At 31.1% G+C, this 13437-nt stretch overlaps 2 protein-coding genes across 2 annotated transcripts; one reads left to right on the forward strand and one right to left on the reverse strand.

Moving 5' to 3' along the window:
- Window positions 1-917: 917 nt before the first annotated feature.
- On the reverse strand, window positions 918-7551 carry LOC107187581. Its single transcript, XM_015575710.1, has 14 exons — window positions 6871-7551; window positions 6598-6751; window positions 5325-5950; window positions 5056-5232; window positions 4402-4763; window positions 4048-4314; window positions 3610-3972; window positions 3288-3537; window positions 2998-3206; window positions 2781-2919; window positions 2444-2700; window positions 2188-2353; window positions 1953-2125; window positions 918-1023 (listed from the first exon to the last, which is right to left on the reverse strand). The coding sequence occupies exons 1-14, from the start codon at window positions 7372-7374 to the stop codon at window positions 918-920; spliced, it is 3753 nt and encodes a 1250-aa protein (XP_015431196.1). The 5' UTR covers window positions 7375-7551.
- A 318-nt stretch (window positions 7552-7869) lies between these two features.
- Window positions 7870-11215, forward strand: LOC107188262 (RNA polymerase-associated protein Rtf1). Its single transcript, XM_015576533.1, has 7 exons — window positions 7870-8107; window positions 8549-8804; window positions 8875-9279; window positions 9371-9611; window positions 9692-10418; window positions 10502-10769; window positions 10866-11215. Exons 1-7 carry the CDS (start codon window positions 8027-8029, stop codon window positions 10970-10972), a joined length of 2085 nt encoding a protein of 694 aa, XP_015432019.1. The 5' UTR covers window positions 7870-8026; the 3' UTR covers window positions 10973-11215.
- The last annotated feature ends 2222 nt before the right edge of the window (window positions 11216-13437 follow it).

Raw genomic sequence — 13437 nt, forward strand, 5'->3', positions numbered from 1 at the left:
TCGTATGTGAAAAGTAATTACAATGATTCATTGCACATTTCAGGAGCAAGTAGCATTGACTTTTTATATACGTCAATAATGACACTGAAATGCGAACAGCTCACATATGAGTTTATGATATATATAAATATTTTTCCCAATTTGTTTTAAAGTAGTAACTGGCTATTCTGTAGAAATAAATAATTTTTCTATACTGTTATTACCATATATTCATTTCAATTATGCATAAAAGAATAATAAGTTTTGATTAGAGTGAACTAGAGAGCATAAATTACTGTCACAAAATATTTTCAAAAGTTATTATAAATAATGGGATGAATATGCTACTTCGAAATGGACAGAACAGTGAAACTGAAACCTAAAATGTAACGATGTCACTGTCGCCATACTATACGATTGGTCCAATCACAATTAAACCAATAACACACATGATCTTGTATATTTAGCGTTTGTTATTCTTAGGCCCTAAGATTGGAACTATATTTTCTTAACCACAAAGTTCAGAAGATTCTGATATATTCTTTTCTTATTCACACAGCATTTGATACTCAACTTCACATATTCTGGTATACCGAATCACTGTTTAAACTTTGATAGAAGCAAAACTGAAATGTAAGAGTACCGAGTTACTAATATAAAGTTACGCATCAATTTTGTTAAATAGCAATGCTTTAACTTAGAACGGTACCAATAGATCTATAGTGTCTTAATGTTAAAAGTTGCAAAAAATAGAATTTTTTAATATAGAAAAGATTTTTTAACATTCTTCGCTGTTTAATATAATTTTAAATGTATAGAACTATTTATACAGCACTTTTGTAAGAACGGATTCTCTTACTCTTTATATACATTGATTACTATAGCTGAATTTCTTTTTAACTAATCTCATTCACTTCATATTATCGGTCCTATGACTTTCAGTAAGCGGCAGCTTCATCTGCAGATATAGCCAACTCTTCATCGCTCCAATCACTAACTCCGAATCCTGATGAGCCATGGAAACTGCGTGATCTTGCAACATGACTAAAAACAAAGCAAATAATGTTTTCTTAAGCAAAAGCTATGTGAAGAAAGAACCAGTTACTAAAATGAATTTATTGTTAAGAAATGAAACTATTCTCTTATGTATGGCTCTATAATGAATGATTAACTGTGAAACAACAATACTCAGTATTTGAATATATTAGATTATTGCATCTATATAATAGAAACAAAAGACTGCAGAAATATCAGGAAACAGGTTCATCAAACCAAGAGCACATTGGTTCTTTCTTGGATCATGCAAATCAAACATATCGATATAAGGCTCGAAAATTAATCTAGCTGTGTATCACATTAACAAGCCACAACTATCTAGATTGGAAAGTTTCTGCTTTGCGCACTCGTTATAAGGTGTATTAGTGTACTCTCTAGCTATATCGCTTATGAGCAATATTCTTTCAATGAAAACGATGAAATGCCTCTGTAGTTGAAATCACTAGAAGATCTGTATATAAAACCAGGAAGTAAAAATGAATAATATGGACTTTATGCTTCTTATGTAACAAAAGTAAAGAATAATAGTTATATATTGAGAAAGAATAAAATCATATCAAATAGTGACTCATCCATAGTATTCATAGATTAAAAGTGCATTGTAATAGGCAATGAATGAATGTAAATAGTAAATAAATCCAAAAAGCAGCGTTATTGCAATATGATTTTTTCAGGAGGCTATACAATAATAACAAAAATATTCAGAAAATATATCAGTATACCTCTTAAAAAAATCTACATCGCAAAATCAAACAAGTCTTTTTCGTACCACTTGCTTGTACCGATGGTCTCTATCATTAGATTATCGATCGCTATCGGTCCTACCAACACAGTGAAACAATTTCTTTTTATATTAATGGAGCAACAAAATTCTTTTATATCATTTTTTTAATTAACAGGTATCAAAAACTACTTACCTTGGGGAAAGATTTGCATTTGTGTTTTTCTTTACTAATCCAGCTTTTCTCTTTCCTTCCATAGCTGCTTTCATGGGATCGTAACTCTTACGACGTTTCCAATTTTGCATCTCAACTTCCCTTGCGTTTGGCGTTGCAGATTTTTTTGTTTCCTTTGGTTTTATTTTAGGACCCTAAAATGAATAAGCTTGTAGTAATATTTCAAAATTTGTGCTTTAAACAATGAAATACATACCGTATTTGAAGTTCTATTTGATCGCATACTAAAACGTCCAGAATCAGTTCTACTGATACTTGTGATGGACTCAGATTTTCCTCTAGTGTCATGCGTCACTAACTTCTTATTATTTATATTTGTTGGTAATTTTGTTGGTTGTGATTCTAATCTGGCCCTACGTAAACTGTAAAGAAAGTTTTAGCATGTATATAGATTATGAAAAATATATAATACAAACTGGTGAAACATTACTACGTTTACTATAAATAAATACCTAAATGCCCTATTATATTTAGTGTTTGAAATAACATTCTGCCTGTTAGGCTGGCGATCATCACTACTTTCCGTATCGCTAGGTTGATGTAATGTTTTCGACATATTTTTATGCAGACTGTGACTAGTATCTTCATCGCTCTCGTTATCTGAATCCACTAAAGGTGAACGACGGACTGTAATACGAGCTGACATAGCTGATACAACATTTTGCGTTGCTTGTAAATAGTACGATGTTTCTAGATCACTATCGCTTTCCTATTTACAAAAAATTGAGTAAAAATTATCTAAAATAGAAACACATTTTCTTTCTCTACAATACATATGTATATGCTTACCAACTGCGGACTAGATGGTGGAGGTACTTGATTGTCATTCTGAGCAAAATTTATTTCGTTGTCAGACCATTCATTAGCTAATGAAAGAGTGCCACCAGTTCCATGAAAACTTGCGGATCGTAATACAGAATTATCGTGTCTGTAATAGTAATAATTGTTGTAAAAATAAAATTGATGTGTGGCAAATATTTTCAAACACATATAAGCAAGTACTTACTTTCCTGTACTATCTTCTGTACTGTGATGTTTTTTCGAGTTATCTATTAATTTCTTTCTTCCCTCAGCAGCTGCTTTCATAGGATCATAACTTTTTCTTCTTTTCCAGTTTTGAAATTCTACTTCCTTTGATGTTAAAGTTGAATTACTTCTACCAGACTTCTGATCTTTATTTACTTTCTGATTGGGTCGCTGTGTAATGGTGGCATGCTAAATATAATTTTATAATTTTAATCGATATCGATTTACATTCTTATGGAAACTACTAAATTAGATATCAGCAACACTTACATGCACTGATTTTGGTACTCTCATACTAAGTCTAGTACTATCAGTTCTCGATAGTGATACAGCTCTAGGTTTTGTAGGTTCTGATTTTTTTAAAGGTTCCTTACTATGTGTATTCATGTTGCTTGCACGACTTCGATGATAATTCTGTTGTTTGTTTACCGAAGAAGCTACTGTTTTCACTTCACTTTGTGCTCTTTTACGTCTTTCTTCTGGAGTTGTATTTGGAGTTGTGTCAGACTCACAATTTAATCTGCAGAAGATGATACACAGTTTAGATTACGTTATACTCCATCTACTGTGTTTGTGAAATTTTTTAAAGTACCTAGCTCTTCTTATGCTGAACGCTCGATTCAATTTAATTCCAGACGATGCTGATGCTACGAAAGATTTTATTTGCTGTTCACCAGTTTCACTGCTACTGTCGGAAGCAACAAGACATCTTCCCCCGGAAGATGTTCTATCTATGTCACTACTGTTAAAGCTACTGCGACGCGAGGACTGACCCTGTGACTTGATATTTCTGATATTTGCATTGCTGCATGATCTTTGGATATTTACATTGCGCTGAAGATTTGGACTATTTTGAAGAACACTGTTCGAGTTCGTTAGAGTATCTTTGTTATTAAAACCAGTATTTCCTTCGTGGTAACTTGCAGTACTATTAGATTTCCTTAACATGTATGGACTTAAAAAAAAAACACAGATATTTAATACATAGACTATAGACGAAACAGTGAAGGTTCTTATTCAGTGTGCTCACCTGTTTTCAACACAAGTAAAATACCCAATATTTTTCGCTTGCGGAGACGATTTCGTCAAGTGCTTAGTTCTTTCTAGCATAGGCGAATTAACAATTGTTGTAACTGTCTTCCGACTTACAATCGGACTATTAGTTAATTTTGGTGTAGATGGTCTTAGACGGCTTAAAATAGGGCTCGTTGTATATTTAGTTTCATCATCTTGGAAATTCTTCATACTACTTCTCCTGGACGTATTAGATTCAGTTGTATCAGATGTATATTCTCTCCTGAAATGTTCAGAAGAAATATTTAAGAATAATTTTACAACCGTAAAATTTTGACTGAATTTTCATGTGTAATAATAGCTATTTTACCTATCCAAGGAACTACTTCGTCTTCCTAAATGAAGGGAAGCAAAATCTATGGACGGACTACTTAATTCTGCATTAGCATCCTCAGTCTTAGATTTATTTGAATTCAAATACTTCCGAAGACTTCTCCTAGTTTCACTCGTATTAATTCTTCTAAAGAGAGATTCAGATAAGCTTCCTCGCCTAGTTAGCGCACCGTGTACCGGTGTCCGTTGCGAGCTATGTGGAGGGGTATTGTAACTGTTACTGGTGTCGTCGTCTGATTCTCCTCCAGAATCGATAAGTGTATGTTGGTTAGACACCAAACCAATTCTTTCTTTTATTCGCAAGTACGATTCCGCATCCAAGCTGCTGTCACTTTGTTCCTAAAAGTTCAATGGGTGTGAATACAAATGTGTGGTTTCATTCGAACCTTCCGAGGCCAGTGGGATATGTATGCCCTACTTAAATACTCGAAAAAGAATTGATCTCAATTTAGTATCCATTACAAACATGATGATCGGTAGACACGTAACGAATTCTTTAGAAAAGTAATTCAGTCACAAAAGGATTAAATATGATAACCCTGGATGTTATATAAGCGACAATATTTCTTTAGATATATTTTTATCTTTCATCAAAAAAATAAAGAAGAATGGAGATATAATAAGGACATACATTGCGACTACGAGAGAGTCTTTGAGATCTAGTATGAATAGGAGATGGTATCTTGGAAGGACTCAGAGGAGGAGTACGGCCAGTTGGTCCACCAATTGCTGGTGGAAGAGAATTATGTTCCGCTACTTGAGTTGCCCATTCTGATATCCATGTACTATTGTCTCTTGAAACACTCATCTGTTAAATGAAATATTGTTACTTATTATATTTAGTATATTTTTAGTGTTTACTGTTGATAGTATATAATAGTTAGTTTTTAAATGATTTACCTTAAAGCTATGAATACATGCTTCATTGCTTTCACCTTCAGTTAAAATGCCAACACTAAATACTTTATCAATATCCATTCTTGCTTTTTCTTCATCAGTGTAGTCTTTGTGTATTGTATATGTACCTGCTTCACTGACTCCACCATCTGATCTTGCATCAATATTACTGACATTAAAAGCATCTATGTTGGTCTCAACTGTTTCATTTGGATCTACTTCCAGCGTATATCCAACACTAGATAAACTGTGTTCCTTTGCATTAATATGTTTGTTTCTAGCATAACTGATGTTTGAGACTTTTTCATTGTCTGACGAATTTTCGTAATCATCTTCTTGATCTATATTCTTTGTATACATCTTTTCACCAGTAGTATCATCATAATTGTTACATTGAATTCGACTTAAATCATTTATAGTGGCAGATTTCTGAGGTAACCAGTATGATGGTCTATTTGTTTTTTCCATGTAATTAAGTTCCAATGAAAGATTCTGATGAGGAAATTTATTTTGTTTTGATTGTTCAAACGATCTAGTCATCAAGTCTTGTTTATTTTGAAAATTTGATACTTTCACACTGGATTCAGATTTTTTTCCAGCATTAGATGATTTTAATATCGACTTTGAACCTAAAAAATGAAATTTGTTGCAATTGTATAAAATATTACACACAGAAACAAGACAGAAATATAATGATACAAGAATAAAATGTAAAATAATAAATAAATTGGTAAAGTTAATGTTAATATTAAAACACAAAAAGCATAATTTTGTTGATTTAATATTTCTTTTAATATGGGTGTGATATTAAAATCATTAATGTGGTGGCAGCCTACATACTGTGAACATATCGAAGATACATGAGAAGAATATTAAAAAGCATAGTACAGGTGACTTCATCATGACTCATACATTACAGATATAGCCTTCCATTATACAGAATTTGTTCTTCAAAAGGAATCGGTCTTCAATGATTTAGAAAATAAAGTCAAGCATTACTTCAACCATTATACATTTAACATATATTTACTAGACAAATTTATTAAATTGTGCTGGAAGTTGGAACTGTTTTATTAGTAGAGTTAAGAAAGATATAAAGTATATATTTGTGGCAAGAATTAACTTTTAATTCATATAACTCATCTGATATTATGTTAAAAACTAAAAAACATTGTCTAATACCTGTTATTTAATCAAATCCAAAGACATAAATATTATTTTAAAAAATTAAAAAAAAATACTTTAAAAGATTAATAATTTAAAAGAAATTAATTACCTAGCTGCTTAAGTTTCTCCGATAACTGATCTGTTTTTTTTCTTGTATCATCTTCACTACTAAAGTATCCCTCAGAATGTGTACTAGAAACTTTTTGTTTTTGTGGTAATTTTGAAGAAAAAGAAGTGCCACTTTTTCTTGTGTTAATTTCTACCTGAAAATTTAATTTCTGGTTTAGTCATATTTTTCTGTATTTACTCATATTTTAGTGACTTCAATTAATGTTTCATATACCTTTAATTAAATATATACTTTTATTATAATATAATTTACCTTAGATGTGGAAAGATTTCTTTTGTGCCTGGCACTGTATCTTTCAAATAAGTTTTGATATCTTGTTGTATCAACTTCCTTGTTACCAAAATCAATTGTAAAGGCTAATGGAGCCTGAGACACATGGTTATCAGTGGAATTTTTTGATGTTGTATCCGATCGCTGATCCTTACAGTCATTCTTTAAAATCTTCGTATCTTCGGATAATTCTCTATTTTTATTCTCTATGCTGTCCTCCTTTTCTTCATTCTTTAATACTCGATTACCGTCTAAATCGTTCGTGTAAATTTCAGGATCGTCCAGTTCCGTGTATATAATGGTACGATCGCATTTGTCGCTGTCGAATGTTTTATTTTCAGGGGACGAATAAGAATGCTCGAGATCTCGTACATTTTCGTTGTCCTTCCGACGAGTGCCGTCATTAAATTCTATTGAATTGCTCGCCGATAGCTGAGTGTCAATCTCTTCGGACATGCTCTTGTCTACTTCCATATTCACAGCCATCGAGCATTCTAATTTTAAACATCCGTAATTAGAATGCTCGGCTTCTCTACAACACTACGATCTATCACAATTAATTCGTGAATGACACTCCTATAATTACATTTCACTGGTTGACGGTAACGTCATACAAAATCCAATATAGTAGAAAATTTCTCTGACACATCGACACAGGTGCGTCTATCGTACGCCATTGACGGCAAAAAGTGTCAACATCCACGATTGCCAGTGCAATGAAAGAAAATATTCCTATCATCGATACGCCAGCACCTGCTGGATCATTGAACGAATCATATCATGAGCATTAATATATAAAAGAGAATAGAAATATTATAAAAAAAATATCTCTTTAATTTATACATTAGGGAATAACGTATAACAATTGTATATATGTACGTTCAACAATGTATAACAGAGAGCACCAGAGAGCATTCGTAAAGTATCACTGCTACTCTATGTTTAAAGTTGATAAAATAGTGTGTGGCGCGGTGAACGCTGGTGAACGCTATTCTGTATTGTTCTGTATCGGCGTGGATATTTAACGTCTTCGGTTCTACGCGTCTTCCTAGTTTATTGTATCTTGTATGACGTTAGATTTGTCTTTGTTAGGAGGGCGTGCAATTTTCACGATCTCCGTGCAAATATTTGTGTGACGATGCCAAAGAGAAAGAATCAGGCCCTCATAGATTCTGATAGTAGTGGCAGTGCATCGGAAAGTGGCTCGGATCTAGAGAATGTAAATCATGTATAACCTTACTATAAAAATCTCGTGTCACATATCGGCTGCTTTACGTTTTTAATTCAGTTATTGCTCTTTGAAAATTGAGCGGCCCGATATTAATAATAATGTTATTTATACGGAATTCACTTTTGTAAATTTTGATCGCATTATTGTAAACTATACTCGCGGGAAAAAGTACTTTACATAACCTGTTGTATTGCTAACGGATATAAGTAGGTTCAAGTTTTTATATAGTGATGGTCGTAAGAAAGTTTAAAGAAGAAACATACTAACAAAATGATGTATAAATATAACAATTTATTGTATATGTTACAAGTACATAAAATCAGCAGCCCAGATCTTACATGTCAAATTTATTGTGTAGCATATATATTATACTTATTCAGTATATAAATAATATTTAATTTCTAATTAGGTATTTGTCTGTTAAATTAGGACTTGTTATCTCTTGCCAAAAAGAAGAAAGGCAAAACTCAAGATGATTCTCAATCTAATGAAGACACTGGAACTACCAAAAAAGAAAACCATGATTCAGACACATCTGATTCAGATGATGATTGGGGTACAAAGGCTGGTAAAAATAAGAAAAAGAAAGTGCCAGCAAAGAGAAATAAACGAAAGATGACGAAATCTAGTAGTGAAGAAAGTGCTAGTGAAAAGGAACCTGAAAAAGTTTCTGAACCAGAAGAAGGTAATTTTTGCATTAAATTTTAATATCATTTACAGCTGTATGAAATTATATAATAATGTTATATTTTCAGGTGAAGTTTCAGATTCAGATGCTAGTGTTTCTGATTCTAGCCAAGAGGAATTTAATGATGGCTATGATGACAAATTGATGGGAGATGCGGAAGATCAGGCAAGACTTGCTCAAATGACAGAGAAAGAACGTGAACAAGAAATCTTCAAACGTATTGAACAACGTGAGATAATGAAAACAAGATTTGAGATTGAAAAGAAGCTGAGAATGGCCAAAAAACAGGAATTAAAGAAGCAAAAAGAATCAAGAAAGAAAGAAAAGAGTACAGAAGAGAAGAAAGTAGATAGAGCTCCAGATCCTAAAGAAAGAAGTAAAGATCGTAAGAAGACAATAGAAGAGAAACAAGATAAAAAATTCCATGCAATGTCTCTCTTAAAAGCAAGAAGAGAGGAGAAGAAAGAGAGAGGTAAAATAATATATAAATTGAGGATCATCTAAATTTATTTCTTTATAAAAAGATTACCATTTTTTAATGGACACTTTATATATATTTATAGAGGAGAAGGAAAAACAAAGGATAGAACAACAACAACAACAATCAAAGGATATTGAAGAAGAGGAATTAGAGGATGACCACAAAGGAGGTGCAAATAAAACAAAGCTTAAGGCATCTGATATTTATTCAGATGACAGTGGTTCATCGGATAGTGGTGAAGATGAAGAAACTGCTAAGCCATCTTCTCATCGCAGATCATCTTCAAGTGACAGTAGAGATTCCGATTCTGATAATGATAAAAAGTCAGTAACTTGATTTTTAAAGATAAAGTTGTGGTGTTATAGTGGTATTCACTTTTAATTGTGATTCTAAAACTTTACAGGTCTGTTACTAGTAATAAGGCCAAACCGAAGAAACCAATATATGTTAATACCAAGGAAGATCTGAACAAAATCAGATTATCTCGTCACAAAATGGAAAGATTCGTGCACTTACCTTTCTTTGATAGAGTAGTACAAGGTTGCTTTGTCAGAATTGGCATTGGAAATAATAATGGTAAACCTGTTTATAGAGTAGCTGAAATTAGTGGAGTCTGTGAAACAGGAAAAATTTATCAACTTGGTGGTACAAGAACAAATAAAGGCCTGAAACTGAGGCACGGAGCTCAGGAACGCGTGTTTAGATTAGAATTTGTGTCAAATCAAGAATTCACGGAGTCTGAATTCTTTAAATGGAAAGAAACTTGTGCTTTGCAAGGAATATCTATGCCCACATTTGAGGAAGTTGAACAGAAATTGAAAGACATTAAGGAAGCGTTAGTTTATGAATTCAAAGAAGAAGACATAGAGAAAATAGTACGAGAAAAGGAACGATTTAAACAGAATCCATATAATTATGCGATGAAGAAAGCTCAACTTATGCGGGAAAGAGATGCAGCTAATTGTAGAGGAGACGATGAAACTGCTACTCGACTGAATCAAGAGTTAAGCGAGCTTGAAGAACGTGCTTCTGAGCTTGATAAAATGCGAACGGCTACAATTTCTAGTATATCTTATATTAATGACCGTAACCGAAAGAAAAATGTTGAGGAAGCCGAAAAAGCTATTATGGTAATTTAATATGTTCTGTAAAATATGTAAATATTGAAGCTTAATTAGCTTATATAAATATTGTATATTTTTTCATATTGTAGGAAGAAATAAAAGCTAATAAAGGTAAAAAGGTGGATGATCCGTTTACTAGACGTAGCACAAAACCAAGAATGGTTTACAAACCAGAAGACGACGACGTATCAACTGTTGCTCCGGTGAATGATAAGACAGCTACCCAACAAGCTGACACTATAACAACAAATAATGAAAAGGAAAATGGACAAGATAGCAAGAAAAAACAAAGTACAGAGGATTTATTCAATGCTCATGACTTTGATATAACAATTGATTTGGAGGTACCAATTCCAAGTAAGTTGCATAGAAAAACTTTTTATTGTATATTTTGAGGAAAATTTCTTTCTGAGAACATTTAACATAAACCTATATATAATGTATCTTTTTCAGACAATCCTGTTAGTGTACTGCCGAAGCCTATTAGCAATATTAAAGACACAGGACCTCGACGATCACTGAATTTAGAAGATTATAAAAAAAAACGGGGACTCATCTAACGTTCTTTTAGGTTTAGATATCAGGAAAATATTGGAAGGATAAGTTGTAAACATAATCGTGTAGTCGTGGAACTATGCACCTTAGTCCTTCGATAACCTGATTAATTGTAAAAATAAGGACAACATTTTGTATCAGTTGACTGAGAAACTAGCTTATTTATAGTTCTCGTGTAATATTATCTTTTGTTATACATCTCCTTCTTTTAGAAAGGATATAGGTAGTTTCTACCATATAGTTATATTTCCGAGGTCATAATTATTGCATTCTGCATGAAAGAATGCAATTTCATTGTTCATGAAGGTGTGTTCTGTTTCGTAAAAACCACTTAAAAAGTACTTAAAGAAAGTATTATGAGTTGAATTATTTAAGAACTTTGGAATTGCATTTGCTTTCCTAATTCAGTGATGCGAGTTTTCTATATTTTGTCAGAAGTATGAATACTTTTCTCCTCACCAAAAGAAAAGTTATAAACTTAAAGTGCAGAACTATTTATATCTTAATAAAAAATAATGACGAATAAGTAGTTCTAATACATAGTAATAAGACATTGTAGGAATATCATATTTATTGATATTTTTTTATTCTTCTACAGTGTTAACTGTTAATTACACTGCAAATTACTGCCAATATAATTTGGCTATGAAAGCTTCAGCATGTTTTACAATAAATATTTGTACATATTCTCTAAAGAATTTAAATAATTTAATAGCTATATATAGCTATCTGTATAAGCATATATACACATATCTATATATAGCTCTATGAAATAACTATAAAAACATTTTTAGATGTATACTATTCCCTCGTATAATAATTTAATTTTAATTATCAAATTATTATTAACTTCATTCTATAAAATTAGGTATCAAATTAGAATTTTTATTAGTCTACAAAGTGCTAGATATCGTATCGTGTATTCCATCTGTCACTAAATTGTTCGTTTTACTTGTGATTATACGTATGATGTCTTGAATAAATAAAGTTTTGTAATTTGCATTAAGAAGATGCATTTTCTAATAGTTACATAAAACTTATTTACATAATAGAATAGGTGAAGAAAAAAAATATTTATTTTAAAATATGTAACCTTCATATAAAATTTTATTTATCCAAGATGTCAGAACTTGTTTAATATGATAATTTACAAATATAATAAATGCTTATACGTATATTAATATAGAATGCTAACGTATAAAATGTATCATCATGATACAGCATGTGTTTGCCATTATCTACAAATTTGCCAAAATTGTAAATACATGCATTTAAACAGTATATTATTAAAAAATTGTAGAGAAACTCATATTTTTGTTTACACGATGAGAATCTCATATTTTATATTTTGAAAAAACTAAGAGCTGAATTAAATTATCTGGAAAAAGAAAATGAATTTTATAAGTACATAATTATGTTTTGCTGATAGAATATACTTTAAAACTTAGAAGGTACATATTGTTTATAATACTCAGCTTTTATATTTACAACGTAGTATACACTGTATCAGTATTCATTAGTCTATAGCTTAAAAGCTTGTAGACTGTAATTTTGTTCACTACTTTATATTGTATATTGTTATAAATTAACAAAAATTATGTAATACTAACGATTTTATGTAATTGATATAAAAGAAACTGACAAACTGTATTAAAAAAATCTTTCACCGTATTAAATGGAGTTTTAAGACATATATATGCAATGTATTATATTTCATTTTCTATACACTTTTTTACATCCTGTATTTCACTGTACATATACAGAAATAATATCTAGTCATATTTTGTTATATTTAAAGTGAAATATATTTATCAAATATTCTTACATGTATTCCAATTTTTCCATTTCAAAACCATATAATTAGTTATGTTTACAACTTCTTTTTAACTTTAATGAAAACTCAATTTAACTCAGTTAAACTATAATGCAACAATTGCTTGAGTAATGTACAAGTTTTATGATAAAAATTATTCACGATTGCATAGTGGATATTATGATGCAGATGTAAGTACAGATTTATAGAACTCTATAAAATAAAAGATTCAGCAAAGTTAATCAAATTTTTCATTGTATTTTCAATCCGATTAAAGCATCAGTAGAAAAAAATAAAGAATTTTTAAATTATCTTTAATTACCATTCCTTAAAACAGACACATGTGTGAATTTGCATAAACATTTGCAGTCTCATATGTATTTATATCGAGACCTTATACGAAAACATAAAGTATCTGTCTCACACCGATATTTTTCAATTACATATTTGTAATTCTGACAGAAAGGAATTAAGAAAATTTAATAAAATTGCAATGGCACATCAATATGTATTTACTGGTAACTCTGTGGCATTTTTACTTCATTACGGTTGTCAATATATCTTGAATTCTTTTTCTACAAAGCATCATTACAGGGGCAATTTAAAAGATGTAGGTATGTAAAATATAAATATGTATACAGATCACAATAATGAAGT

The sequence above is a fragment of the Dufourea novaeangliae genome, unplaced genomic scaffold (genome assembly GCF_001272555.1).
Source record: "Dufourea novaeangliae isolate 0120121106 unplaced genomic scaffold, ASM127255v1 scaffold16, whole genome shotgun sequence".
Lineage (NCBI taxonomy): Eukaryota > Metazoa > Arthropoda > Insecta > Hymenoptera > Halictidae > Dufourea > Dufourea novaeangliae.

Bases quoted from the DNA above. Each gene is read 5' to 3' on its own strand.
- LOC107188262 (XM_015576533.1), top strand. From the start codon at position 8,027: ATGCCAAAGAGAAAGAATCAGGCCCTCATAGATTCTGATAGTAGTGGC. The intron at 8,108-8,548 runs GTAAATCATGTA...CTGTTAAATTAG, and splicing joins GTGGCTCGGATCTAGAGAAT to GACTTGTTATCTCTTGCCAA. The intron at 9,612-9,691 runs GTCAGTAACTTG...AAAACTTTACAG, and splicing joins GATTCTGATAATGATAAAAA to GTCTGTTACTAGTAATAAGG.
- LOC107187581 (XM_015575710.1), bottom strand. From the start codon at position 7,374: ATGGCTGTGAATATGGAAGTAGACAAGAGCATGTCCGAAGAGATTGAC. The intron at 3,973-4,047 runs GTGAGCACACTG...TTTTTTTTTAAG, and splicing joins TTTACTTGTGTTGAAAACAG to TCCATACATGTTAAGGAAAT. The intron at 2,126-2,187 runs GTATGTATTTCA...TATTCATTTTAG, and splicing joins CAAATAGAACTTCAAATACG to GGTCCTAAAATAAAACCAAA.